This window comes from Helicoverpa zea, chromosome 20, assembly GCF_022581195.2.
Source record: "Helicoverpa zea isolate HzStark_Cry1AcR chromosome 20, ilHelZeax1.1, whole genome shotgun sequence".
Taxonomy (NCBI): Eukaryota; Metazoa; Arthropoda; class Insecta; order Lepidoptera; family Noctuidae; genus Helicoverpa; species Helicoverpa zea.
Genome location: NC_061471.1, coordinates 7,018,098 through 7,044,432, shown reverse-complemented (window position 1 = coordinate 7,044,432; position 26,335 = coordinate 7,018,098). Strand labels below are relative to the sequence as shown.

At 36.3% G+C, this 26,335-nt stretch overlaps 1 protein-coding gene across 2 annotated transcripts in view; it reads right to left on the bottom strand.

Annotated features, from left to right (window-relative positions):
* LOC124640034 (protein pellino) overlaps positions 1–24,218 on the bottom strand; it is a 51,001-nt gene extending 26,783 nt beyond the window's left edge. The window contains exons 1-3 of one of the 2 annotated variants that reach the window (XM_047177618.1): positions 23,986–24,218; positions 13,745–13,849; positions 860–1,091 (exon numbers count right to left, since the gene is read on the bottom strand). In XM_047177618.1, the coding sequence (XP_047033574.1) occupies positions 860–1,091; positions 13,745–13,849; positions 23,986–24,167 (519 nt within the window). In that variant the 5' untranslated portion in view covers positions 24,168–24,218. Of the gene's footprint in view, positions 1–859; positions 1,092–13,744; positions 13,850–22,649; positions 22,965–23,985 lie in introns of those variants that run through there. The other variant, XM_047177619.1, reaches the window with a different exon arrangement.
* Between the last annotated feature and the right edge of the window lie 2,117 nt (positions 24,219–26,335).

Genomic DNA, 26,335 nt, shown 5'->3' with positions numbered 1-26,335 from the left:
CATTTTCAACCTAAAAGAAATCTTCCTTACCAAGCGGAAGACTCATGTTATATCGAAAGAATTTTCTGCCACTATGTTATGCTGTTTGCGCATAACAAAGTTTTGAAAGCGTTTCCGAATTGAGGGTTGGTCTCCATGTCGGTGTAGATGAAATACGCGTCCCCATTTAGCAATCGCGTATCAAGGCCCATTGTTTGAGCTCGTGTAGCACATTGTTCGGATGTTTTGTAGTGCAAACAGACAACGTCTGGTGCCCGATAAGAGGACCCAATGCGAGGGGATCTTGTGATATTATTTCAAAACAATAAAGCCGTTTGTTCCCCCCTGATGAAGCAATGTATCTAACAACCATGTGAAAATACGTATCCATTCTTGAAACCTTGAAGGCAGTAGAAAGTATTTATATCACGAAAGTCAATATTAGAACTTAGAATAAAACACGACAGAACAATTAAAATGTTTTATGCGTAGTAGAATCAGTCAGCCTACTCCATTGAGCAAGCGTGCGACGTTTACCTCAAGATTAACTTGGAAAACCCACACTTGGAAACCGGACAAACGTAAATCCTGTTGATATGTCTTTAGTCACGTGTCCCAAGTATGTGACAAGGCAAGACAAGCCATGAAGAATAATTTTACTTTTAAAACGACACCTAGCACGGTGAAACAACTGGGGCCTCCAATATTATAATATTGATGAGGTGGTAAAGGTCAGTCGGAAATAAAACGTTCCCGCTGCGATATTGCACAATTTTGATGACTCCAAAAATGTCTAATGTCCAATTGGTAACGACGTACTTTCCGTAAATAAGTGAACTTTGGTTTCAAATAATATTAAAACTACGTCTAGTTAGCCTACCTGGAACATATCCGTGTCCGGGTCTTCTGTGTATTCGACGATAACCGCCTGACTGCGGTTGAGTGTGTACGATATTGAGTGTTGGCTGGCATCGAGTATTGCCTTGCTGCTGTGGGGAGTTTTGACCACATAGTGCTTGGAGCGCCTCACGCCGTTTGCTGAAGGTCGCCTGTATAGCACGAACTTGCTGCGGCGCCGACCACGCTCTCCGGCAGGCAGGTATCCGTTGTAACTGAAATAACATAATTACCGTTATAACCTCGTGATGGAACTCAAAGAAAGCATATAATTTTGGCAACATCTGGTAGTCAAAGTTATTTTCATCTTAGGAAAACACCTGAAGATTCTGATTTCGTCGATCATCAATCACATTCTTATTGATTACCAGTAATAACAAAAGTAATTATGCAGAAACATCTCGGCGATTATTCTCAGATTTCAAAATATAAGATTCCGAAATTGATGTCATTCGTCAAGATTTTATCAAGGTTTATTTTATTGAAGTGACAATCTCCAGAAGTAATTAATGTCTGCAGAATGTTTAAAATTCTACTAAATTGTGAAAGAATCCTTAGGTCAGAGTTAGCATTCAATGGTTACAATTATAACAATAGGTACTTGTTGTACTTAGTTATAGCCATTATATGCACTAATCGTCGATGGGAAAGGTTAAACTTCCGTGAGAATTTAAATCGAACAATCGACAAGAACTGGTATCTTTAGGTAACACTCCCACAACTAACCAACCACATAAATATGTTTGACTTGCGGTCATTATAGGAAAAGCTTGACAATAACAATTTGAATATTAAATGAAGTGACGTGTCTTTAATAACGATAACTGTAATTTTTATGAGCTTAGTGCGAAAGTGAAGTAAACAGCTGATGCAAGGACAAGTTCACGTCAAATGAAGACGAAGAATGACGTCAAAATTCGCGTTAAAATGCTATAAACATGAGTTACATGCGGCTGTAATTCAATTCGAGTAGTTCACAGAAGTGTGGTATTTTTATGAAACGGTAAGAAATCAGACAATGTTGACGGCTCAACGCATGGGAAGCTGTACAAGTGCAAATCTTTTGTGTGCTGATTATATAAGTCGGCGTAACACACTGTCTGACATAAGATGTTTTTGTTAAAATGTTATTCGCGCGGATTCCCATCAGATAAACCCCGTTTCCGCACGCTCAGTAACTGATTTTCACCTTTGAACCAATACAGATGTTCTTTTTATTATTTCGCAGTGTATTGAATACATATTTGGTCTCGCTAAATGTTGGTTTTCCCAGGAATTCCATTATGAAAAAGAATTTGACTAATCAAAGTAACTTGAATACATCATTAATGACCTTATTGAAAGGCCAATATTCAGGAAAGGCCAATCAAAGTTAATCTCAGAGTTAAACGGTCGGTTAACCTTGATGTTCCAAATGGAAGCAATCAAAACTTCTCCGACCTATGGTTTCACCCCGGGCGGCTATTGTAAAGGAAAATTCAACTCCTATTCAATATAATTAACCGCATTAAGTTCAATAAAGGACTCGGGGTCTACAATTTGTGGTTGCTTGGTCACCGAATATAGAATAGGAAGACGTCACAGATTGCTACAAATACAGCTATTATATTAATGTGAAAGAAAAACAATATAGAAATTGCCAGAGGGAAAGCAATGAATTATGTCCGAGCAATAAAACGGTTAAATTGAGTAAAAGCACTATTGTTTCCGTTAACAGCATTGGGTAACCATAAATCGGTGCTGTTGTATAGGACAATACAGAACGTTAGGCAATATGTTTGTGCTGTCTATACACGTGTAGGTGGGTATTATATTTGTTAACAAAACATAGAAAAGCTTCTAATTCGCTTGTTTAAAATAGAAATGTTTATACATCGGTAAGGCCTCGCGCGTTGTTGGAAAATCCTATTAGGAATAAATCGATCATGACGGACACATGAGTCCCGGGTGCCCCCTGCAGGCATACGATTGCATTACTTTAAGCGGTAAGAAACTAGGGATAGAATTTCAGTGTAATAGCATTATTGCGGTTGCATGCTTACGCAACGAGGGGCGGTAATACAAGAATATTGCATTGTATATCTTAATTATAGACAAAGTGTAGCTCGGAATAGACATCATAATATAAACACGGTTTTAGAACTGCAGGTTGGCTTCATGCAAGTACAAACGTATCGCGGTACGTCTGGAGTTTGTTACAGAAAAAGGTTTGACATAACACTACTCATTACGTTACCTCTAGTTCTTAATGAGGCATTTCCAGAAATAACGTGGTTCTAACCATTTTTCCAACCAAAATACTCTGAGTATTGTAAGTACGCCAGTCGCCACATAAGCTTTATGGGAAGGGATCCCATATTTTGGATCAACAAAGGATAAAATCACCATCGATTCGGAAGGTTACGGCTGGCTTGACGGATTACGTATTATGATGTATCGTTTTCGAGTTTTCTTCCCTACCCAAGCTATAAACCCAAGTTATGAAAATTTTATTACAAGAATCTGTGGGTATTACGATCCCACAAGGGGAATGATATATTGAAGCTTCAGCATCATTTCATTCACTTGAGATGTGAAATCTGTAAGAAGCATTTCGAGAAGGATATTAAATTCAAAGACAGATGTTACAAGTTTTGAATCGATGTAGCTGTCGTAAAATAGTTAAGGAACAATGTGGTAGTAAAATTATACTGACGAACCCAAATTGTACTTTATACATTATTAGAAGAGAATGATGCATTCATTCATACATAGCACATTATTATTATCAAACATACCATTATTGAATTAAGTGTCCTTCCTCAATAACGGTAGTCGTCAACCGCAAATCAGGTATGCAAACGGTTGGAAATTCCAACACATTCTGTTTTTATTTTGGTCTTTCCAGACTTTGTGGCGTAACTCCCATACAACGACGAGTGTGTGAAATAAATCTTAGAAGTACCTAAAATAGATTCTGTTCAGACAAAAAAAAAACTTTTAATGGGTTTTCACTACAGGTTTGATTGAGGAAAGCACCGGTTCCGTGCTTCAATCGTAATTCCCCAGTTTTCTTCTCGTTGTTGTTGCAATGTGACAAAACAGACCCTATAAAAAGAGTTCAAGATGGATTATTACCGTGATCACCATAACTTTCGCACAGAGAGCCTGATTAGAAAATTCTTTATTCTACCAAAAATCGACTTGAAGCTTTTCACCAATTTAACAGGTCAAAGAGAGTGATGCTCCGTTTTGATTTCATAAATATTTGGTTTTTCCAAATTCGTTACGGAAGTGGAGTGTATCATCGCTGTTGCGGAAAGTGATTTCACGCTTGCGTTATTACATTTAAGGTAAGTCGGCACTTTCGAATTAAAAATATCTTTTCATTTTTTGCAAACAGCGCTATTCTTTATCCCAGCTTTGGAAATACCAGTATCTATTATAAATTGTGTTGCGCAGTACTGGCTGCCAACAGGCTGGGTTTTCTATAAACATTTTTGAAGATGAAATAATCTCAAGTGTATATTTTTATAACCTTGATAACTAAATCAGTTACGATTTGAACCGAATGAAATTTACCCACCGATAAAACAAAAATGTAGGTAACTTTACGTTAGTTTTCATTCAGCGAAATCAACATTATAATAAATATTTTTATGACATTTCAAGTAGCAGACCAAATATTCCGCACGTTTTAGATATCGTGAAAAACCTTTTGTTCCATGCACGTGACCGATCGGTAACTGTATCCAAATAACTGAAAACAAAGGCCAAGTTAGTGCAGAGCATGTGAATTCGTTCGACCTCCATACTCAGTTAAACGTAAACTAAAACAAGCTAGCATTTAAACTTTCTAGAAAGTTCGAACAATCAGTAATTAAAGGCTTCAAAACGAGACTTCTCGAAGTACGATCAATATAGAAATCGGGTACAGGTCGAGGTTTAAGAATATTTTTCGTCAAAATGAAGTAATTAACGGATGTTAGCCGAAAACTGAATTAGAAAACGTATTTTTTTGCGTCTGAGTACTGTACTGGACGTACGTGCGAGTGGAATATTAATAGCGGCTAAACGGTTATCCACCTGCATACAACGAAACAAATTAACAAATTCTTTACGCCTGACGCCAGGCTAAATTAATATATCAATTAGGTCTAAGTTTAGGATTGGTCTTTGTTCTCGCAATAAAGATTATGAGTGATTAAAAAAACATGGGAGAATCCATACAGCTTATGCCGTCAGTATTCAATTAATTTATTAGAATATATTGTAATAATTGACCCGATGAATTAAGTTTGGACCACACAGCCCGTGATGTAATAAATAACGAGAAACTATTTGAGCTTGTTATGATTTTATCGTGTTGAGCTGAGCTATTTTGGCAGCATCGCTCGTCTCGCAGACTTACTTCCGCTGTTCGCATCGTGGTACATCTCTGATGCGATTAAAAAGGAACGCATCAAAATTACAACATGTAGCTATAAACCCATATGCCCGCTGTAAAATATCCAGTTACTCCGTTTAACTACTACAGTAAAGAAAAACTCCTAGCTTCGTTTTAACGGAACATGAAAACTGACATACTAATCCATTAATCTGATAATTCGTTAATAGCTAACTTTCTAGAGACGTTGGCCGATGATGTAACGTAGTAATTCAAATTCAGAATACACAAGCAGCATTTGACCGGAGCCATAAATAAAGCATATCATTATCATTGAAAATTAGCATTGACTTTGGCAGTGGGTAGTAGTATACTTTTGTGCATAGTAGGTATACGTAAGAAAATTGTTATGTGCGTAAATAAATTTACAGAAAGTTCGTGTCGAAACGAGAAAAGTGGGCACCATATTCGTATTCGCTGCGTATTTAAAGACCGGAGTTACGTTTCAGTAATGCAAGCCTCGTCGCTATTTCCACTCTTCCTCTCATTCCATATTTAAATCACACTTGCTTCGTAATTTATCTGGGTCAAAAATGAGCCTGAACAAACCTGGAAGTAAATTGCTAGGACGTGATGTTTAAGCTAAAGAGATGTTCCGAGCCCATGACCTCTACGCAATATAAGAAACTTTTGCGGTCAGCTGTTCTTGAACTCGATATACTACGAACATTGTGAATTCATGTCATGACCGTGATTATGAGAATCCACATGCGTGCCGTAGATTACAGAAAATAAGTGCGCCGTTTGTTATGATCACGACGTGTAAATTTATATGCTCGCTAAGTAAATAATGTGTGAAAATGGGATCTAAACCAGATTAGCACTAGCAGGCCTTGTAATATTTGGCGGAGAATAGATAAACTCTGAACATTCTTCTCTTTGTAAGGTGTAAGATTAAAGTGGATTATCATGTGAGAAGTCTTTTGTTGTCAATTATTGCTTGGATTCCTAATGACTTTGTTGTGAAGTCACAACAAGAATATCATAGTAGTTAACATAACAGGTTTACAGAGGTCCTTATCTTTGAACGCGAAACTTTTCTTGCTTGTGTTAACTTTTCTTTTTCTTCACAACACGAACCAAATTAATAAGTGTACACTGTACATATATCTATATCATATTTTATGTCTTCGAATTTTAGTCATGGGATATTTCCCAGAATGTTTTCATCTAATTTGTTGTCAGTGGAGGGAATGAATCAAAACGCTTGAGCTATGGCGTGCTTATGATGATGATTGCAATAAATAAGAAAGTCTGACACGCGGAACGTGGAAGATAGTGTAAATAATCCTCAAAAGGCATGGTATGCACGATAAGCGTTGACCATAAAGATTAAACAAGACAACTTTGTCTTAGTGATGTCATCAGTCGGCTAGCCATCCGCACATTTACTCAGTGGGACATTTATTGGCTTGTATTGATAACTTGCTCAGAATCAATACATGCCTGATGAGTGTACTGATGAAAGAATTACTAAACTCTTAGAACAATAATAGAGATAATTTAAGCTCGTTGAAGTTTGGATTAGGTACCCATACACTAGCAATCTCATGCGTGAACTGAATTGCAAGGAAGGTGCCAAAAGTTATATCATGGGGTGGAAACTTCCGTGGGTGAAAACAATGTGAATTTTCCATCCTAGAGAGCTTTTATAAAAACTGTTTAATGCAACCCTTGCCCATGAGCCGCCTTTTATATAAGTGCTAATCATTTGTATGTGTGTCAAAAGTAGTAGATAGGGAGAGCCACGATGAGAATCTCTTCAATACAATAGAAACTAATTGAAGTACTTATAGTTGTTGTGCAATATTAATTAACTAGCTGTTGCCCGCAACTTCGTCTGCGTGGGCAATATAGAATAGTCAAAATACTACTTATCCCGTAGGTGCATTCTTTCACGTGACAGTATAATTAGGATTAGCACTTAGCAGTCACATAGATTCATTGATCAAGGTTGTGTTGTGGATGTGACCATTTATCTAAACAAAAGAAGTAAAGTTTGTGACGTTGTGAATATCTCTGGATCTAGTCAGCCAATTTGGAAAATTATTACGTATGGTGCGTAAGTAATTTTCACAGGAAACAGCTATAATCTATGTCTATATGCTTTGAGTCTGACAAAGCTGTCATTTGTACATTTTCTGCAGCTGCTGCGACTAATCAGAAGCCAGAAAGTCTGTCAGTCTTACCATAATATGGATATCGTCTTGTGTAGTTGACTGGATTGTAGATAGGTAGTCGCTCCAAGCAAAATATTGGTACTCAAACAGATTCGGTGACTGGAAGCCAACACCAACATAGTTGGGGAATAGCTGGATGGATGATAAAATGAGTCATCATCATCAGCAGGCGCATAGGGTAGGATAGTTTCACTACTGGGGAGAAACACTTGTATGACGGGGATTTTCTGTGCACTTACTCACTATGATAAGGCTGACCCCACATTAGGCGTGCGTGATCCTCGGGCGTGTGAGTAGCGCGGGCGTCGCGAGCGCGCTGCGTGAACGTCGCGTTTTGCTGCCCTGCGGCCTGTGTGAAGAGTGCAAGCGACGCGCTCGCGGCGAGCACGCGGCGCTCGAGTTGCGTTCTTACCCCTTCGCCCGCTATCCCCGCCGCCCGCTAAACGCCTTAGCAGTTAAACGTCAAGGAGAGCGGCGCGTGCGCGCCGCGAGCGCGCTGCAAATGCCGCAGGGCAGCAAAACACGACGGTCACGCAACGCGCTCGCGACGCACGCGCGGCGCCCGCGCTACTCACACGCCCGAGGATCGCGCACGCCTAATGTGGTGGCCTAAGCCGGGACTCCACCGAAATGTTTACATTAGTTCACGAATAGGCAAAATGTACGTATCTGTGCGAGTCCACTTCATGTGTTCGTACTTGAAACCTGCAGTTTTGCCAAGATTTTCAAAATGTACGCTCGCAATTTGCCATTTCTTGGTGGAGCCAGCAAATCAAAAGAAACATAAGTGTTGTATACTGTGCGTCACTACCGCACACCGGGAAAATTTCGCTATTGCGGAGGACGTTTATATACCATATTTTGTGTCACACGTAAACAGGACGACAGTAAGTATCCACCGAAACACTGTCAAAGATCTGATGAACAAACAAATCAGACCTGACTTGGTCACCTGGGGCCAATCAGAGCTCTATGAAGCGATCATACGCTTTGGCTCCTACTGTTATTGTGGTTTCTGAAAATTTAATCACCTCATTCAACGATGAATGTAATTCTGATGGTACTATTAAGAACACTTGCTTAGCGCAGAAGCTGACGCTAGCAGGTCAAGACTTTTGACTTCTCGAATAGGATACCATTGGTTTTTGTGCAATGCACACCTGCAATGCATTCTGGATTAGGATAGGATATAGGTGGATAGGATTTGCAACAGATAACAATTCTGTCTTTGTGATTAAATGACATCAGACGTAGTTTTATATAAAAGGTGTTTTTTTAGACTTGGCTCGGGTCTTACTGAGACTGTTCGTGATCGTGAACAGTGTATTTGCGATCAGAAGTTGAAAGTAAACTTGTCTCTGGTATGCGGCGCGTAATTTGTACGTTTTCAGACGCATAAAGCATTTTACGTGTGTATGGTATTAAATCGAGAAAGCTCCCATTTCTTATCTGCACTTTGTATCTGGGCTTGTTTTTAAAGCTACAGAATCCTACATTACCTACCTCACGCTTAGCAGCGCCTGCGAGAGATAGATCCTCATTTCTTCTAGGATTAATTTTACATATTTTGCATCAGAAAAAATAATTAAGGTCTACTTAATACTACTCACTCAAAGTAATTTGTTTTAAGGCCACCACATTAGTGGAAGATAAGCTAAACTATGTTTATGAAAAAATCCTGATATGAACTCCATCTGTAACTAAATGATAAGTAATTGTTCCACTAAAGTCATCATTTTTGACATAATGTTCAAAAAATAATTTAGATGGCACCGTTTTAAATTTGGCCGAGAACTATTAATTTTCCTTTCATCAAGGTAATAATTATAGTTGGATTTTGATGTGGCACGGCAAACTGACAAACACTATTGAAATGTCTATCGAAAAATTACACTTCGTGTTAAAATATGGTGAATTACGGAAAATACACAACTCCATCTGTTGAAATAATAATCCTCTATAAAGAATGCATGGTAATATTGTCATTTACCACCTCGCTCCTTTGACAAATTGATGATGTATTTTATTTACCACAGATGGAGCTACTTTAACCTTGGCTAAACAAAATTTTCATTTTTTTTTTCTTCCGAAGTTACTTATAAAGGTGTGATTTTCTGTGTAAAGATTAATAATAGGCCGATCAACTAATATAAGTACAACATTCAAATGTACAGTTTTGACAAATAGATTGCGTGTCGTAATATTTTACATCTTGAATTCACAAAATTAATACATAATATCTTTTGATAGAGTGAATCGATTTCGATGAAACAAAAACTAAGTAATACCCCAAGTTACGTAGAATTTTTGTATATAAGCATTGTCTGCATTTAATTCGTAGATTTTACGTGAATCCCGAACAAACAAACAGATAAACAGACAAACAGACAAAAATTACAAAAATGATGGAAATGGGTTCTGTTAGTTATCCTTTAACATGCTGGCTATTTTTTTTTTTGTCAATTTCTTCAATGTACAAAAATTACTTTTCTACAGATTTATTATATGTATAGATAACACAATGACCGATAGCGTGAAAAGCCTTTTAAATAGACGCAAATAGATATCTGGAGTATTGTAGATAAATGAAATACAATCACAAAGCATTAATATACGTTTTACATCGTAGTCATGTTAATCTTAAATAATTCACAAAATAAGGCAAAAGTTATCAGAACTTATCATTTTGGAAAAACCAAAGTTTGTAGGCGATTATCATTATTTACATAGGCGTGCACTTTGACTAGCTGATCGTAACGTATTACTACGACACAGAGAGAGAATTTGAATAAAAGTCATGTTTTCCAGCCACAAAAAAGTGTCTACAGATAATGTCTCTGATTGTTACTGCGACACAGGAACTAATTACGTGGAGATCATTAGCGGGATCATACTAATTACTGCAAAAATACACCTAGCTTAGACGGTAACATTTTCATGTCACAGCCACACATAACGTATCGTAAAAGAGAGTTCATTAATAACTATTTGCGTAAGTGGTGCAATAATATGCCTGTATTTCATAATCATTTTGGTTAATAGATATTTTATATTAGCAGTGATAATTCAAGTCTAAACTGCGTGCCTTTTATGTTCTACTGGTTTAAGGCAGGCAAAGTTATTCGAATATGACTGTATAACAAACATTCAAAGGGCTGGCTTATACATACAGTGTATTTACTTAATTAACTTGCCAATCAAATACACCGATACAATTCTAAAGAAGCACACTTACACATAATATTAATGAATGCGACATGCAAAGATGAACGCATAATTACAAAACAATGGAATGTTAATATAAATCATTTTGTTGCAAACAACACGGAAGAAAATGATAAAATGTCTACAGCAGAGATTATTGTTCTCTTTTGTAAAACAATAAGCCATAATTATAAGGACATAGAGGCTAACTATCTCATTTTCTCTAACTATAGATATAGAAGAATTATTTCTTTGATATATGTAAATACATTCGAGGGAAATTGCGCGTCAACCACCATTTGTATCACTACGCAAAATATTAATCGCATTTAAAATTTATGTCAACACACTGTCACAATATTTAACTAACTAATTTATAGTCACGCTTCACTATCACTATAAAAAAATCAAAGTTTAATTATGGGGTTACACTTTTACAGCGTCCTTAGGTACTTTAATTAAATTGAAATTGGCAAACCGTTTTGCAAGACAATCTGCGCGGAGCGGCGTAAAATTGATTGTTTATTTGTTTTTCTTTCTATTTTATTGCAGGGACTGGATGCTTTACTTTCTCTCTTTTGTCTTTGGAGAGTCAATAAAACATTTTATGAATCATTCAAGGTAGCGTTATTATCAATTTCGCGAGTTCAGATGTGCCTACTTAGCTATTTGTTTTACAAGAGCGACTTAACAATTTTCAAATTACGCAAAGAACGGACAAAATGTCGACATCATGGATGTGAAATATAAGAATTATGTTCTCTACACTTCTTGCTGCATATGTAATTTTGCTTCGAACTTAAACGTAGCCTTGGGCTAAGACTTGAAAGACAGCAAAACACAACAAAATAAACGTTTACGTAGACAAGACGAACAAACCAAAAACGTCGACAAACAACAATATTATTATGATTATCAAAGTTGTTATCACGGCCACTTCGATCTATAAAACCCAAAGTTTTTATGTGAAACTGCAATCAAATCGAGACAGGAAACTATACGCTGGTAATAGAATTCGTTCAAGAGATGCAGTGTTACCGATACCCACACATGTATATCAAATCGTAAGTGCAATTAATCACGATAGAGACGTGATTGAACGCCTGTCGTCTCCTAAGGCTTTTAGAGGGTGACATTCACTAAACTGGTAAACCACTCGAGGTTAAACGAAGATCATCATGAATGTCACAGGATCTATGTTTAGAAAAATTCAATAAGATCCTCTTATGAGTTGATGGAAAGGTCAACAAAATCAGAGACTTTTTATTAGGTACACATTCTTTTCGTGGCACAGGTAAAAGCACCTCTAACAAGATTCTTATGAAGTATAAGTAGTGGAAAAGAAAAACCTGTATTCAAAGAAATAAATATTATAAGCTGCAAATATCTGAAACACAGATACAGAGATTCACATGCGCAAAAAAATATTGTTCGGAAAAAGATCTCGTGTCAATGTAAGTTGCACTGTGAATTCTAACAGTGTTATGGAGTTGCAAACCAAACAGTCAATGGAGATGCTACTCCACCAAAATAATTTGCTGTATTTGGTTTTTCTTACAAAATATTTAAACGAGATGCCAATTGGTACAATTTAATTCGTATTAAAGGTGATACAAGTTTCCCACTCCATTTATTTCTACTCCTTGACGCAATGTACTGGCCTTTTTTTTTTTTATCGACGTAAAATCATCAAATGACCCCTCCCGCTGTGGGTTAGCAGCGGTGAGGGAGTGTCAGACTCTTACTGACTAAAATCGTCGTGTTCCGTCATAGGCCTTTTATGTACCAGGGCCGCGGTATCTCTTTCGAACAACCCGCAGCCCCGGCGCAATGTACTGGCCTGCCATTGCGTATCACCGCAGATATTATACGTATGATATACCGGTCGTCACTTCTGCCTTGCACTCGCACGCTAACCTTGTTATTCCACTCATAGATGACCGGACAAAGGATAATGAGCTACCTACTGCTATGACGCCAGGAGCAGGTTAAATCATTTATTTGATCAAGGCTTCTAAATGAGTATGATAAATAACTGATTGATGTCACTGAGCAAAGAACAGTTTTATTGATATGCGGGTGATCTAAATTCTCTCTGAAAGAATTTGCGTCTTTAGAGTGGTTTGAATACAAAAATCTTAAATCATTATATTAGTGACAGCAACCCCGCCTATCGAATATTTGAATCGTTGAAAGGACAAGACATTTCATTACAGAATGCTTCGGATTATAACAAAAAAAAAGTCTCACAGCAAACCTTTTTCTGCAGCTCCTATATTGTCCTTAATTTTCTAAAAAGAAACTCCATGAAGCTATTAGAACTACATAGAGATACAAAGTTTTACAAAGCACACAATCGGCTACTAAATCGAGACCGAATCAAAGTCCCTTCTCTTTATACACACTCGTACAAGGACCATGGTTTCAACGGATCGTACCATATTCAAAGCAAGATAATTGGAAGGCGATCGAAACAGGCTTCTTCCTGATATTGTATTCTGATTTCTGTGATGTGATTAGTTACCTTATTCAGCGTGTAACCAACTGAATGTTGCGACACGACAATTTATCGTTTCCTTATCAAGCGGCTCTTTTGCTAGACGAAGCTCTCAAAGAGTTCGTTGCCTCTTTCAATCTTATAAGTATCTTACCAATATAATCAATATTATTGTGCTCTTTTATTATTTCGGGTCTTTCTACCTTGATAAAGAAACTCGGACCTTAAGAGGGTGACATGGGTTCGACACGCAGAACTTTTGGGAATTTCAATATTATTACAGAATATGATATTAGTTTATTACGGCACTAAAGCAATTGGGTTTGTCCCTGGAGGTTGTTCTATTGTTATATGAATAGTTTTTACCCCATTGGCCGCCAGCAACGACTCGGTTATATTTTGCTGATAAGGGCATGTAGCAAAACAACAATATTACTAGGTACATAGAACTGTTTTTCCATATTACGCAGGTATGAGTCTCGATCAATACTTTTATCTCAGATGCAAGATGTTTTGTAGCTCCAGATAAGTTTTTTTATACAAAAGAAAAGCAATGCTCACCCGAGTATAACGAGTTCTCCATATTTGATGAGAGGCTTTGGCTTCTGTTCCGAGCCGCTCTCCCCAGCTTCCTCCAGTATTGGTGAGTCCGCACTGTCCGCAGCACTAAAACAATACGAACAGGTTTATAAATAAAAGCGCACGCTAAGATGTGTTGACATTAAAACAGAACAAAAGAAAGTGTATAATAAGTTACAAACGTTATGTTTCCGTAACATCTACATATAAATGGTAGCAACAACGTTTACAAAGTGTTCGTTTAAAGTAGAGATTATGTTTTACATGTTGTCATAATCCAAGCATCGTAGGAACAGTCATCAACAGGATTATCACCCAGAAATTATATTAAGTATGCATGTACTTCCGCCCAAGAGATCTTATTGATATGACGGGTCAAGCCTTTGCATCAGGCCGAGAAACTGGTCCGAGACAGCTGTGGGTCAAGATTAGTGGTAAATTATGAACACGCCCGCCAGAACCGGTTGCGTTCGATGCACCGACACTTACGCAAGCCACATAAATCTAACAATTTACTATACTTATTAAACAATAAAACGTTCGTAACCCTCTATTTACGTCTATGAAGTAATTAAACGACGTTTGACGTGGAATCATAGGATTTTGTTTTCTGGTAGGTACAAAGGCAACTTTGCGTTTTGAGAGCTTTATCGATCGCATCGTCGATAAGTTATCGCCGGCATGCGAACTAGGCCACTTATATCTCCAAACACACTTTCTGCGTCGGAGTACTTGCTGATGGCACAGTTCAACTATCGCTTTTGTTATGTTTTGTGACCGATTAGATATTAATTGTTTATCAATGTAGTAGTATCAGACAAAAGAATAGATATAATAATGGCGTCGTTCATAATGGTACAATTTGAATGAGGGAGAGGATAGCAAGGACAGCGCCGGCCACAGCGTCCCTGATTACGGGCACGGGGTCAAAGCCCTCGCGCCTCTCGCCGCCACCCCCTTCTCTCCTGGCTCAACGATAGGACACTCTTCTAATGCCGACCCACAATTACAGACGATCAACTTTTAAATAACACTGATCGATTGTTGGATATGGAATTACGGAATATTAGAATTTATGAAACAAACCCGGCGAGATTCAGACCAATTACACGCACTTCTTTTAACGATTTCCAGATAATCTAGATTGAAGCTATTAATTTGTTCCTGGTTTAAAGTGTTATGTAAAAACGTGGCGGTTGATTCCGTGATACTAACAATTAACTTCATTTGCATGTCTGACTGTAATTTTTACCACATGTTTCTTCCGCTTGTCTCACCGACTCACCGCTGACTATGCCTTGTTCGAGTGAGATTGCGACAAAACGTCAACCATATCTATATAGGAAATACATAGTTCCACAAATATACATTTTTGATACCACATGCAATTTTAAATTCATGGGGGTCATTGCTTACATTGAATTCAAATCCCATCGAATTAAATATTTTGATTGAGTAAAAGATTAGGAAGCAACATGTGGATCACAATGGTTGTGTAAGTGCGTAATGTTTTATAGTAGTGATATTTCTAAGAACTACTACAGAGGTGATTCACGTCACGGGGGTGACGATGGCCTATCGAGCCGACTGTTCTGCACACTAAGCGCGTGGCGATAAAAGGCTACGTTGCATCCGGTTTGCCGCAACACACCAAATGCGGCGAATGTGGGAACGCCGGAAGTTTACGAAGAATCACTCCTACACGACGAGAATTCCGTTGACTCATTTCTTTCAAGACAAACTTATGATAAAATAGGCAATATGATAGGGCCTATATTACACCTACTCAATGTAGACGCGTCTTGATCACGGCGCTCAAACCAGTTCTGTATGTACTCACCGTTTCAATGAAGTACAACGAAACAGAACGAAAATAACATTTTGTTATGAATGTTCCATTGAATTTGCCAGTACTTTCACCATCCACAGTCACGATCTAAAGATCTAAGCTCTCGTGTGTTTTGTTACCAACATTTTTCCGTTGTGCTAATTTGATTGAATACCTATCTAATTTGCGTTACGACACAATATTGTTTAGAGTGGTTACCATTCGCGTGTAGGCAAGTACCACGTGCATCAATTTTAATGAACCTATCCCACAGATTACTAAATTGTTACTACGTATACTTTCGTTTTTACTGCACCACAATTCAGTTTAAAATTATCGTTTAGTGCCATTCAAATGAACAAAAAGACCAGTAATAAAAGTACAATATAAACCTTTGTGCAATGCTCTGCAGAGCAGACTACGGCACAAAGGACATTAAATTGAGAGTCTTTTATGGGAATGAAGGCCGAAAGGCTAAAGGATCCACTAAAGAACTGAGATAAAATTGATAGGCAAAGGTATTATGAAATGTAGTCATGAAGTGTAATCAACTGCCTATGGGCAACGGTCGATGATCCAACGGTCATTTTTTTACAAGAGGCGGAAATTACTTTGAATGGACGCTATCCGGACACGAAACGATTTATGTCTGCTTCGGATTTAGTGACACACCTGCATGCTAAACGGATATCTCTCGATATGGCACGTGGCTAAACAGCCAGCGGTTTCAGGTATCTATGGTATTGACCGTGATGGCCCTTAAATAGCGTTAAACTTGGCAACAAATGGCTGCATTTAAAGGTAGGCTTAAGCAGCCTTAATAAGCCTTACATGGAATCACAAACTTAAAACTTAAATATTTGAGAGGTACAGGACATAATTTTTAAATAAATGATAGAAGTAGCAGAAACAACCAAGTAGGTACCAACAACATTGAAGCTCACACATCAAGAGAAGCTCTAAGAGGTATCGATGAAGTGATTGGTTTCTTTACTGTTATGAATTCGATATGACGGGATATTGCGTCTATAGCGAGAAGATGAATGACAATGATACGAATCGATCAACATTGCATTCGAACGGAAATCTGGAGGAAATCCAAGCGTTTATATCATAACCTGTAATATCTACGGAAGTTGGTATTACCAATAGTCTTGTGGATTAATAACTGGATGGAGACAGACTTTGATATAGAGATCGATAAGATAATACTTCATTCATTCCTCTGGCTGGTTATAAACGTAAACTTAAGAGCAAAAAAGTTGCGAGTTCTGTTTGCCAAGCGTGATGAACTGGTGAACCATGTAGTGTAGCGGTTTATCATTGATGATGTTTATTCCAATTTTGTTCTACAATGATGGTGTATTTTTTTTATTAAATCGAACGTATGACGTCAACCAAGATTAGGGCACGCAATCTTTGAGACTATTGCGACGCAATTGAGTAAAATTGTTTATACAATTTTAACCTGTAAATTAGTGTTTGTTACTGCGTATCAAAATCGATCGTGTTATTTTTTATTACATCTTATTAAATAGATTCTAATGTTAAGAATTATAATTGTAATGTTGTGTTGGCAAAATTTTGCGAATCAAATATTCTATCATATAAATCTGTCAGCTATTAACAATGTGGTCGTAAATACAGCAATTGCGTGCTGTGTATTGCGATATATGGCTGTCAATAAACGTGTGATTAACGTTGCAATTGTGACCCAGTGGTTAACCTTCCAGTCCACTTTTGGTACCAAGTGTTATGAAGCCAAGTGGGTCTTTAGCACAATTTTAACATCTTTTCTACTGTTACTATGGAGCCTTCCCGCCTTCGCAATCTTTGAGTGTACCAGTTAATAGATCTGGCAAACGCAGCCATCCTCTTAAATTTTGCGATAGCTATATTACATGAACTTTTTACCGACAAAATAATTAGAGGTATAAACTCAAATCGGTGATTCAGGTGCTTAAGTGCAATAAATAAAGACCAGCTTGATTGGGGAAGCCATAAGACTAATGCTTATGCGTGGGCCTAAGAACCAACTTTACGCAACAAAATCTGAGACATAACCAATGCGATAAATAGATATCTTACACTCGATCTTTAATCTCGCTTACAATGTCATGTATGTTGTTATTTGAACCAATTGTGCTATTCTATTACAAAAACTGTTGGCGAAATAACACCCGGATTTATTTCAACGTCGTGTTACTAAGTAATAAAATACCTCTATCGATTTGATAATGATATAATATGACAAATCTTAAATATCAGCGAAGAATAATTAAAAAATTGGCAATTCTATGCAGTGTACGAGGCCAAGTGATGCGATGCGGTCAGCGAACCGTGACAGGTCGGCACTCGTATGCGGCGATGCGCGGACGCAGCATTCGGAAGGTTACCTCTTCCGAATAAGCAGCCGAATTCAAACGTCTGACTTGCCATTAAATCAAATGGAAGAATCCGACACCTTAATCGAGCGTATAATATGGTATAATACATGCGCACATGGCACGTGCCTGAATTTCAAGTTCCTCAACAGGTGCATTAAATTAAATAATCTTCTAATGAATAATTAGATTCCGATATTAGCAAATGTCAACTTATAAATATTGTATTTTTTATTAAATTCAAGAAATGGAAGTTTGCTAATAGAAATGCCTCTTTCTATGGCAGAATGAAGACATCTGTCGCGCAGGTGTGAACCCACGCTGGGGGTATCTAATGGAAGCAGGTGTTGAAGAGTGAAGAACGGTCGGGAATAATTGTTTAAAACTATTAGAAACTCTATAATATACTGAACTCTAATTGATATGAAAAGGTGATATCGGTTTATATTTGTGTTACAACAAGAATTTTTAACAATTAAGAGTGCTACTCGCAAAGGAATAATACCTGTTTCCGTATCATTTGCGTAAAATTCGTCTGTAACACCATGACCTTATTTTCGTGTGATTTACAGTTTTCCTTTTCTCATTGAATCATTGGAACCGTTATCTCAGCATCACAGACCTACCGAGGTTTACATACTTTTATGAGTAAGCGTTTAACTTGAACTACCTACAATTTCTATTTAAAATCTATTTTCGGAAATGTTCAAAACATTTGAGCATTTGGGTGTCCCAGTTTACCATTTTGATTAATATGGTGCAACAGTTGAATATCTGTCTATTCAAAATCGCATTATTTGAGTAAATGAACACGTGCAGAACGTGCGTTAGTTTGATAAATAAATATAATGACGTCTAGACACGGCTTTGTCTCGGGTAAGCTTACTTAGTCGTCGCTATTCTATGCTGCAACTCACTGAGTTGCTCTATGAGTTTTATGATTTTCTAATCTTACAATTCCAATGAAAAAGCAAAATGGGAACTTCGCATGACTGTACACATTTTGTAGTGAATAAGTTTTTTTCCATGGATGGTTAATTCGCAACCCATCCGTTTATGGAAAAGACATGTTAATTCATGTGGGGTAGGGATCAGTGACCACCCGGCGATACCGCGATAACATGTGGGGTCTGTGAGCGTAAAAGAGGTACCTTCTCGGAAATACTCTCAACACAAAGCAAAGTTAAGTAGGTACCCCGATTATTTATTTCCATTGAATTAAGATTACTCTAATTATTGCAAACAGTCAAGTGAAACCGGAATTTGTTAGTCATCATTGCACAACCTGCCTTTATAATTTCTGGAACGAGGATTAAACCCAAATGTTTTGCAACTGTCCTCGTACAAAATTCACGCGGGAACGTTTTTATCGCATTTGAGAAGAATGGGAATATAATGTGAGTCATAAAAATATAATCGAGTCGTTTTGCGACCCATTTCGTACAATCAGCGTAGCGAGGAACCGCGAACGTAGCCCTACCAAAATGCAACTTTAATGAGCGAGGGTTGGAAGAGGGCTCCACGCAAACGCCAGTGCTTTGTTCGTCGCACAGGTTCCGTTAAAAATAAAACTCGAGTGTTATTAAACGTTACTTCGAGTACCTGGCGGAGCTAAATGTTTGTATTCGATGAAAGTAAACAATGATTGAATTGACTTACGGTTCCAGACTTTGGAGCCTGTGTGGATCCCTTTGTTTGGATATGGATCATAAAAGTGGACGCACAGACAGAGGTCGTCGACAGCCTGAGATAACAACGTAAGAATAACATTAATGGCAGTCTGTACTTGAGTACTAGCGACGCAATAGAGGCATGCAAGGCCATCACATCACAGATACAAGGATCGACGTATAATTTCATAAGTTCCTTCTTAAATAACTATCGTAATTAAGGAAACAGTAAAATAGCGATTATAATCTAACGCCTAATGAGTTTACTAAACTACAACTTCATATTTTTAGTAAGACATTGAAATCTAATTGAAAAATATGTAGATGGTAACAAAGAAGGTTACTATGTGAAGGTTTGAAAGGTTAAACAAATAAAATTCACCTGGGCAAGCAGCCATTACTCTCGAGGTCTTATGTAGGTATAAGCCGGATCGAGAAGAATGGCAAAACTGTGTGCGAAAGTTAGATAAATTCGCGACAAGGGATTAACTTTACACCTGATAAATCGAGATTGCTTCGTCTACTAAGACAGGTCTTTTTAATAGGAAGTTATAACATTTGTAAACATTATAGAACCATGAGAATTTACCTAAGTCTGCGGCGGACATCATGTTAAAGACGCATCTTAAATAATTTCTAATCATACGCATTATGATTGATAAGTAAGGAATGATTGACATTGATTGGGGTCGACCCCAACCCCGCCATGACGAAATATGTGCGTATTTATAATTAATTACATCAGGTTTTGTAACGCTAATGTCATGTTTTTACGAGAAATTGTCTGATGATTAAAAAAAAAACTTGGAAACTGGCCACAGTGAAATTTTATTTTAGTTCAACAAAATTCTGCATTTTAGCCCAAATAATACAGAAGTCAGTGAACTTTCTTAATTTAAATTTTACTTTTGAATATAAGAATGCTGTTTTATGAGGCAATTGTTTTTTATATTGTGCTGTTGATTTGATCAAATGCTTTAGCCACTTAATTAAAGAAAGGATTATTTCCTGTTAAATTCATTACTACAGGGATTTCCTTTGCATAAAAAATGTATGTATGTATGTAATTAGAAGGTCCATGATTTTTGGTATAAAGACTTTAAAAATAATTGTTAGTTCATAAAATTTTTGTATTTAAAAATCGGGACAAATAAGATCAGTAAATAATAATAATACACTTGTAGTAAACCAAACTTATACATACAAGATAACATAATATTTTTAAGGCATTCTTAGAAGCAGTTATGCAGTTCCAGATGCACACAACAAACTTACAAGTTTTACATATTAATTAAAAAAATAAGCATACATTAATAAAAATATGGATGGTTAGTACTTGTTCAACAGTCTATATGACTGTAAAGTGTTAGAGTGATAGACAGTGATTTATCTATCCTAATACAATAAAGAGGAAACATTGTCTTGCTTATTGGTTTGTGTTAAAGGCTCTGAATCTTCTGATCCACATGAAAAAAAAAAATCCACAGTAATGAAGATACACTGTACTCGGTTTTCATACACCTTAGTTCCTGTCTAATGCAGAAAAAACTGCAGAAATCTCATATGTTGTTTGTAAAAATTATCAGACATTTGAAATATTCTAAGCATGCAAATGCTGTTAAGTATGATGTCTCGAGATACCATTGTCACTGTTTTAGGAGGTAAATTATGAATGAAGTTTCCCACATGCAAAACAGGAAAACTTTGAGTATTACCTTAAAATTCTTCTTACATTAGTGTTCAAAATTATATTAAAAACAAAACAACAGCTGAATTTTCATTGTATCTATAGATACTAGTATGATGGAAATGTGTACTATTCCCGAGTAACATAGGCTATATTTTTTCTGGGTACCGGCAGAAATTTGTGGGAAAACAGCTACTTGGTTTATAGATAGATTTTTATCAATAAATATTGTGGCTTTCCGTTTCAGCTGATTATGGAAATGACCAGAATATGACCCATTTTTAATGAGTTAATCAGTCATTGATAGGTTTTAGGTACATAACACATATTGTCTGATACACACATCATGAGTTTCTTTACCCATAATGGCCTCTTAGTTGTACGAATTTGTTTTTCTTACACTGACAGCTGTTATCAGATGGTTTTCTATTTGATTCAACTATTTGGATAAAATAACTTTTAACTATAGGTACATCCTCTATGTTGTAGAATAATATTTGTAATGCATTAAAAAAAAAAACAATTGCAGTATTCAGTATTTCTATTTAAGGGTATGTTGGCAATACCGAAAGGCTGAATATATTTCTTTAAAGTAAAATGTAAGCAAGTAATAGTATGTGTTTATAAGGAAGGAACCTAATTTATTGTCTGGCCTGCATGTTAATTGACATACAAAGCTGTACAACATTACTAGAAAATAACTGACAGATATTCAACTGGCATAGTAATAACAGTTTTTACTTTTCCTTGTGTTCCTTTCCAAGTGTTCCTTCTAAACATGCGATGTTTCAATAAATTATTGTAAAAATTGGAACACAAGAAAATCAAGTAATTTAAGAACGTAGAAGGGTAGGTTATACTTTTGAGCTAGTTACATCCAGTAATAGTTGCCTACGTGAATTTACGAATCACTACGAAAATAATCAATACACAAGTCTGTGCAAAATACCTAAGAACAAAAAAACACATTCGAAACATAGAACGCACGAATTTTAGCAATCGATAATTCTGACAAAAATGCATCGTAACCACGTTCTGCATTTGAATACGTGCAGTAAAACGCATGGTCAGTTTAATTACGACATCACTTTACACTGAAATCAGGTAATCTTCATATTCTGCGAATTGCTACCAAACATAAACAAACAAAAATATCTATCTATTCGACTAGCTTTGCCTATAACACACATTCGGTCTACTTTGTAGGGCATAACATCCACCCATGAAACAAAGCATTTTGCATTTACTCGTATCTCGCTGGGTTTATACGTTTCGAGGCAATTATGTAAAAGGCACCACGTTGTAGACAATAACTTACCGTTTTACGACCATGATAGAATCCGTCTCCTCGTTTGTGGACCCTATGATTCGAACTATACTTTACAAACGGCACTAACAATATCGGAAACACCATGAATTTTATTATATCACTATCAATTCAATTTACAAATTTCACACATCGCTACAAAGCGATAAACACACTTTTCTTCATAATTCCACTAATTCCGAATATTTCGCACTCCACTTTGATGAACATCAAAATCTCATAAACACAAACTAAAACTAAAATGTGTTTTTAGATTACAAAAGCACGAACTTCACAACAGTGTGTACCGACGACGACAAAAACATTACGTGTTACCAACATCACACAAAAGAAAAGGACATAATATTGAATGTTAAAGTTTTTAGGTGACAATAAAATGATATCAAGAATTATAAATTGAAAATTAAATGAAAAATAATTATTCTTTCATTTAAGATTATTTTTACTTAACTAATAGTTAGCAAATCACAGATACAGTTTTCTTGATTTCAAAGTTAGTGGCATCAGTTGTGCCAACATGACTGCCATAGACTTAGTAGTAGCGACTGATATTCTCGCTTGACGCACCCGCCTGCTAAAGGCATGTACACCATGTTCGATGTATTTTGTGCAGTGTCACAAAGACAAATTTGGCAATTAACATTTTTGTAGCCAAAAAGCCACTACGCAGCCCTCAATATTAACGGTTCGTGTTATTAAGCAATTTAATTCACCGTCTAGGAAGCGCTTTACATACAATCATGCACTTAATTTCTTGAATAATCCTAGAAAAGTTATGCTTCGTTTGTCTTCCTTCGGCAATTTTATTCAAAAAAGGACTTTACGTTAGTACTTGTTTTTATATCTCCTTGTTTTTTTACCTCACTCTAAAGTTATGACTTACTGTATGTATAAATGCGCCTTTACTAAACTTTTTATCGAGAATATTAAGCTTGTTTTTAAGTAAATTACTAATTTTGAACGCACGCAATGAAATGGTCGAAATTAAAATGCGCGCGCTATTTGAAATTAGATTGCGGTTTTGCGATATAAAAAAATGTACAGAATTAATTATATTTTTCAATTCAGGTCATTCACCTCATATTGTGCTTAAATAAGTTGGTAACAATGTTTAGGACTTACATTTCTTTTGTATTCAGGACGGAACATAATCAATGTCTTTTATATTAATAAAATTATGAATGTCTAGATTAGAAATAATAATCGTATAGGTACGTAATTATTACCTAAAAATAGTTGTCTGACTGAACAAGCAAATATGACGTGTATCTATACCTATAACTTTAATGTTAGGTATAAGTATTTTAAATAATAAAAAAGAACTTACCGCTTTAACCGTGACCTGATACTGGCATCCATCAAAAAACGGAAGTAATTTGATTTTATTATAACTTTTCCGTGCTTTGTTTTAACGCAAACATATTTGTCAGTCTTATTAACTCGTTCGATAAGTTTACTTTTCGATATCTTACGGACTTTATACTCTTGTGATTTGCAATAGAAACCCATAATAATTTAATTTTATATAGAATATATTAATTTTTATCACTTGAATTCTTGACTAGAATGTATTGTAAAGTCTTATGTACCGCACTGTTCGGTGCAAAATAAATTTGATAGTAAACCAGTTGCCGCGACTTCGCATCGGACACCGGGGTCGGCTGGTCGTGTAGCGACATGTCTCGTGCCATAGTGCTGTACAGGCGAGCACTTGCTTAGTCCCGTCTGTAGGCAATCATTAGAATAATAAATCAAACTTATCTTGCACCACTACCCGCTTTTAGACAGGAAAAAAATAAGCAATAAGAAGTGTACAGACGGATTAATTTTTAATCATCTTTATTCAAAAAGTTTGTTCGTCTTCTCTTCACTTATAACAAATTATAAGGAGACAAATATGAGACTAGTGTTTTTTTTCCTATAAAACTTGTGCTTAAATTATTGACTACAAAAATAAAGCAGTAAAACGCAAGTAAAAGTAACTTAACAAGTTCGTTGGGTCAAGGTACAAGATTTATTACCATCAATAAAATATTTGGTAGAAAGTTTCGATCACTTACATGGTCATATAAATTTATTTAAAACATTTACAGGTCAGCACTGAGGTTCGGTAAGCATAATATTAACATCGAGAAATCCTGAGCTGATTGAAAACAAAGGAATGTCTGCCTCTGTTTTATCACCGCTACGATGGCGCCAGGACCTATCTCTCTGCCTACACCTTACAAATTCGGAAATACGCATAAATAAGTAGGTAGAGGGTAGTTCACGATTAAAATAGATTGCCACAAAGCAAAAAGCCTCAAAACACCTAGAACAGCACTAGTTTGTATATACTTATCCTATGCACTTTACCATACTTGTGGACGTTTCAATACTAGACACACAGATGCACAGTGTGCATAGTGCTACACCATGACGCATGTTGCTTAGTCACATTGTAAAGGCGGGTCGACACGGCGAAACTCCAGTCTGTGGCAGGAAAAACTGCGCTCTAAGCAAGTTCGAACCTGTCTGTATGTTTGTATTATCATTGCGGTGGCAGGATTGTGATGTAATCATACAGTGCATAATGTTGCGCAGTGGTGGCCGATATTTAGGTATAAGTATCGATACTGAAATTAATGTTTTATTGTGGAATTTTATCGATTTTGTTTCCTGACTCTCATCCTTGTTTATCTGTAGATACACTTGTACCTACCTATATCATCTTTTGTTTGTTACTTTTGCGTCGTTAAATTGTAACAAACTGCGATAACATTATGAACCTGCGCAGTTGCGATTCTGAGCATTTTAGGATGATGTGTCACAACCGATACATGTTTCTCACTCCTTGAATCCTCTCTATAAGACCATCCCGGTATTTCCAGATGCATGGTAACCCTAGTCTAGGGATAGATCATTCGCATTCGATACTAATACAGGTTTCCTAATAATTAAAAATATATTTTAACGTCAGTCAAGAATAGTCAAGATCAAAATAAAATAAATGAATTTATCAAACAGGTCCTTTATTGCTTCATTTAAATACACTGTTACATCTCAGAAGTTATCATCAACAATATGCATTCGTTTTGTCAGGTTGCGACTTGTGGTCTAAGGCAGATCATAAGACTATTGGTTTACAATTTGTGTCTATAAAATATTAATACATACATCTCTAAAGTAATATGTATGTATCGCATTTTCAAAGCTAAATATATTAAATAATTAAGTTTAACATGAAAGTAAATAAGCAATTAGATTAAATACAAACAGTGGATCCATTGATCTTATACAATACTTTGGATATTTCAAGTAACTACCTACATTTTCGTATAATAAATTATTTCGGTTAAATTTTCTACCGCCAACAATTATTGCTGGATTGTATATCTGTAATGTAAAAGGTATTTTCTTCAGTTCCTGCGTTTTTGTACCCCGAGGGGCGCTTTGGGTGGCCATTGCTACCATGACTTCTTAGAAAAGTATCAAGTCCATTACAAAAAAGGTTTAAATTAAAACACGTCATGGTAAAATAACGATTGTTTTCTTCTTTCTTAAAATTACTAAATCTAAGCATTCTAGTTGTATCTACTAATAACAATTATTTTTATAATGGATAGCATATAGTATTATTAAACTAAAAATGAAAAAAGCTAATTCTATTTGTAACTATCTACATTCCATTTGAGTAG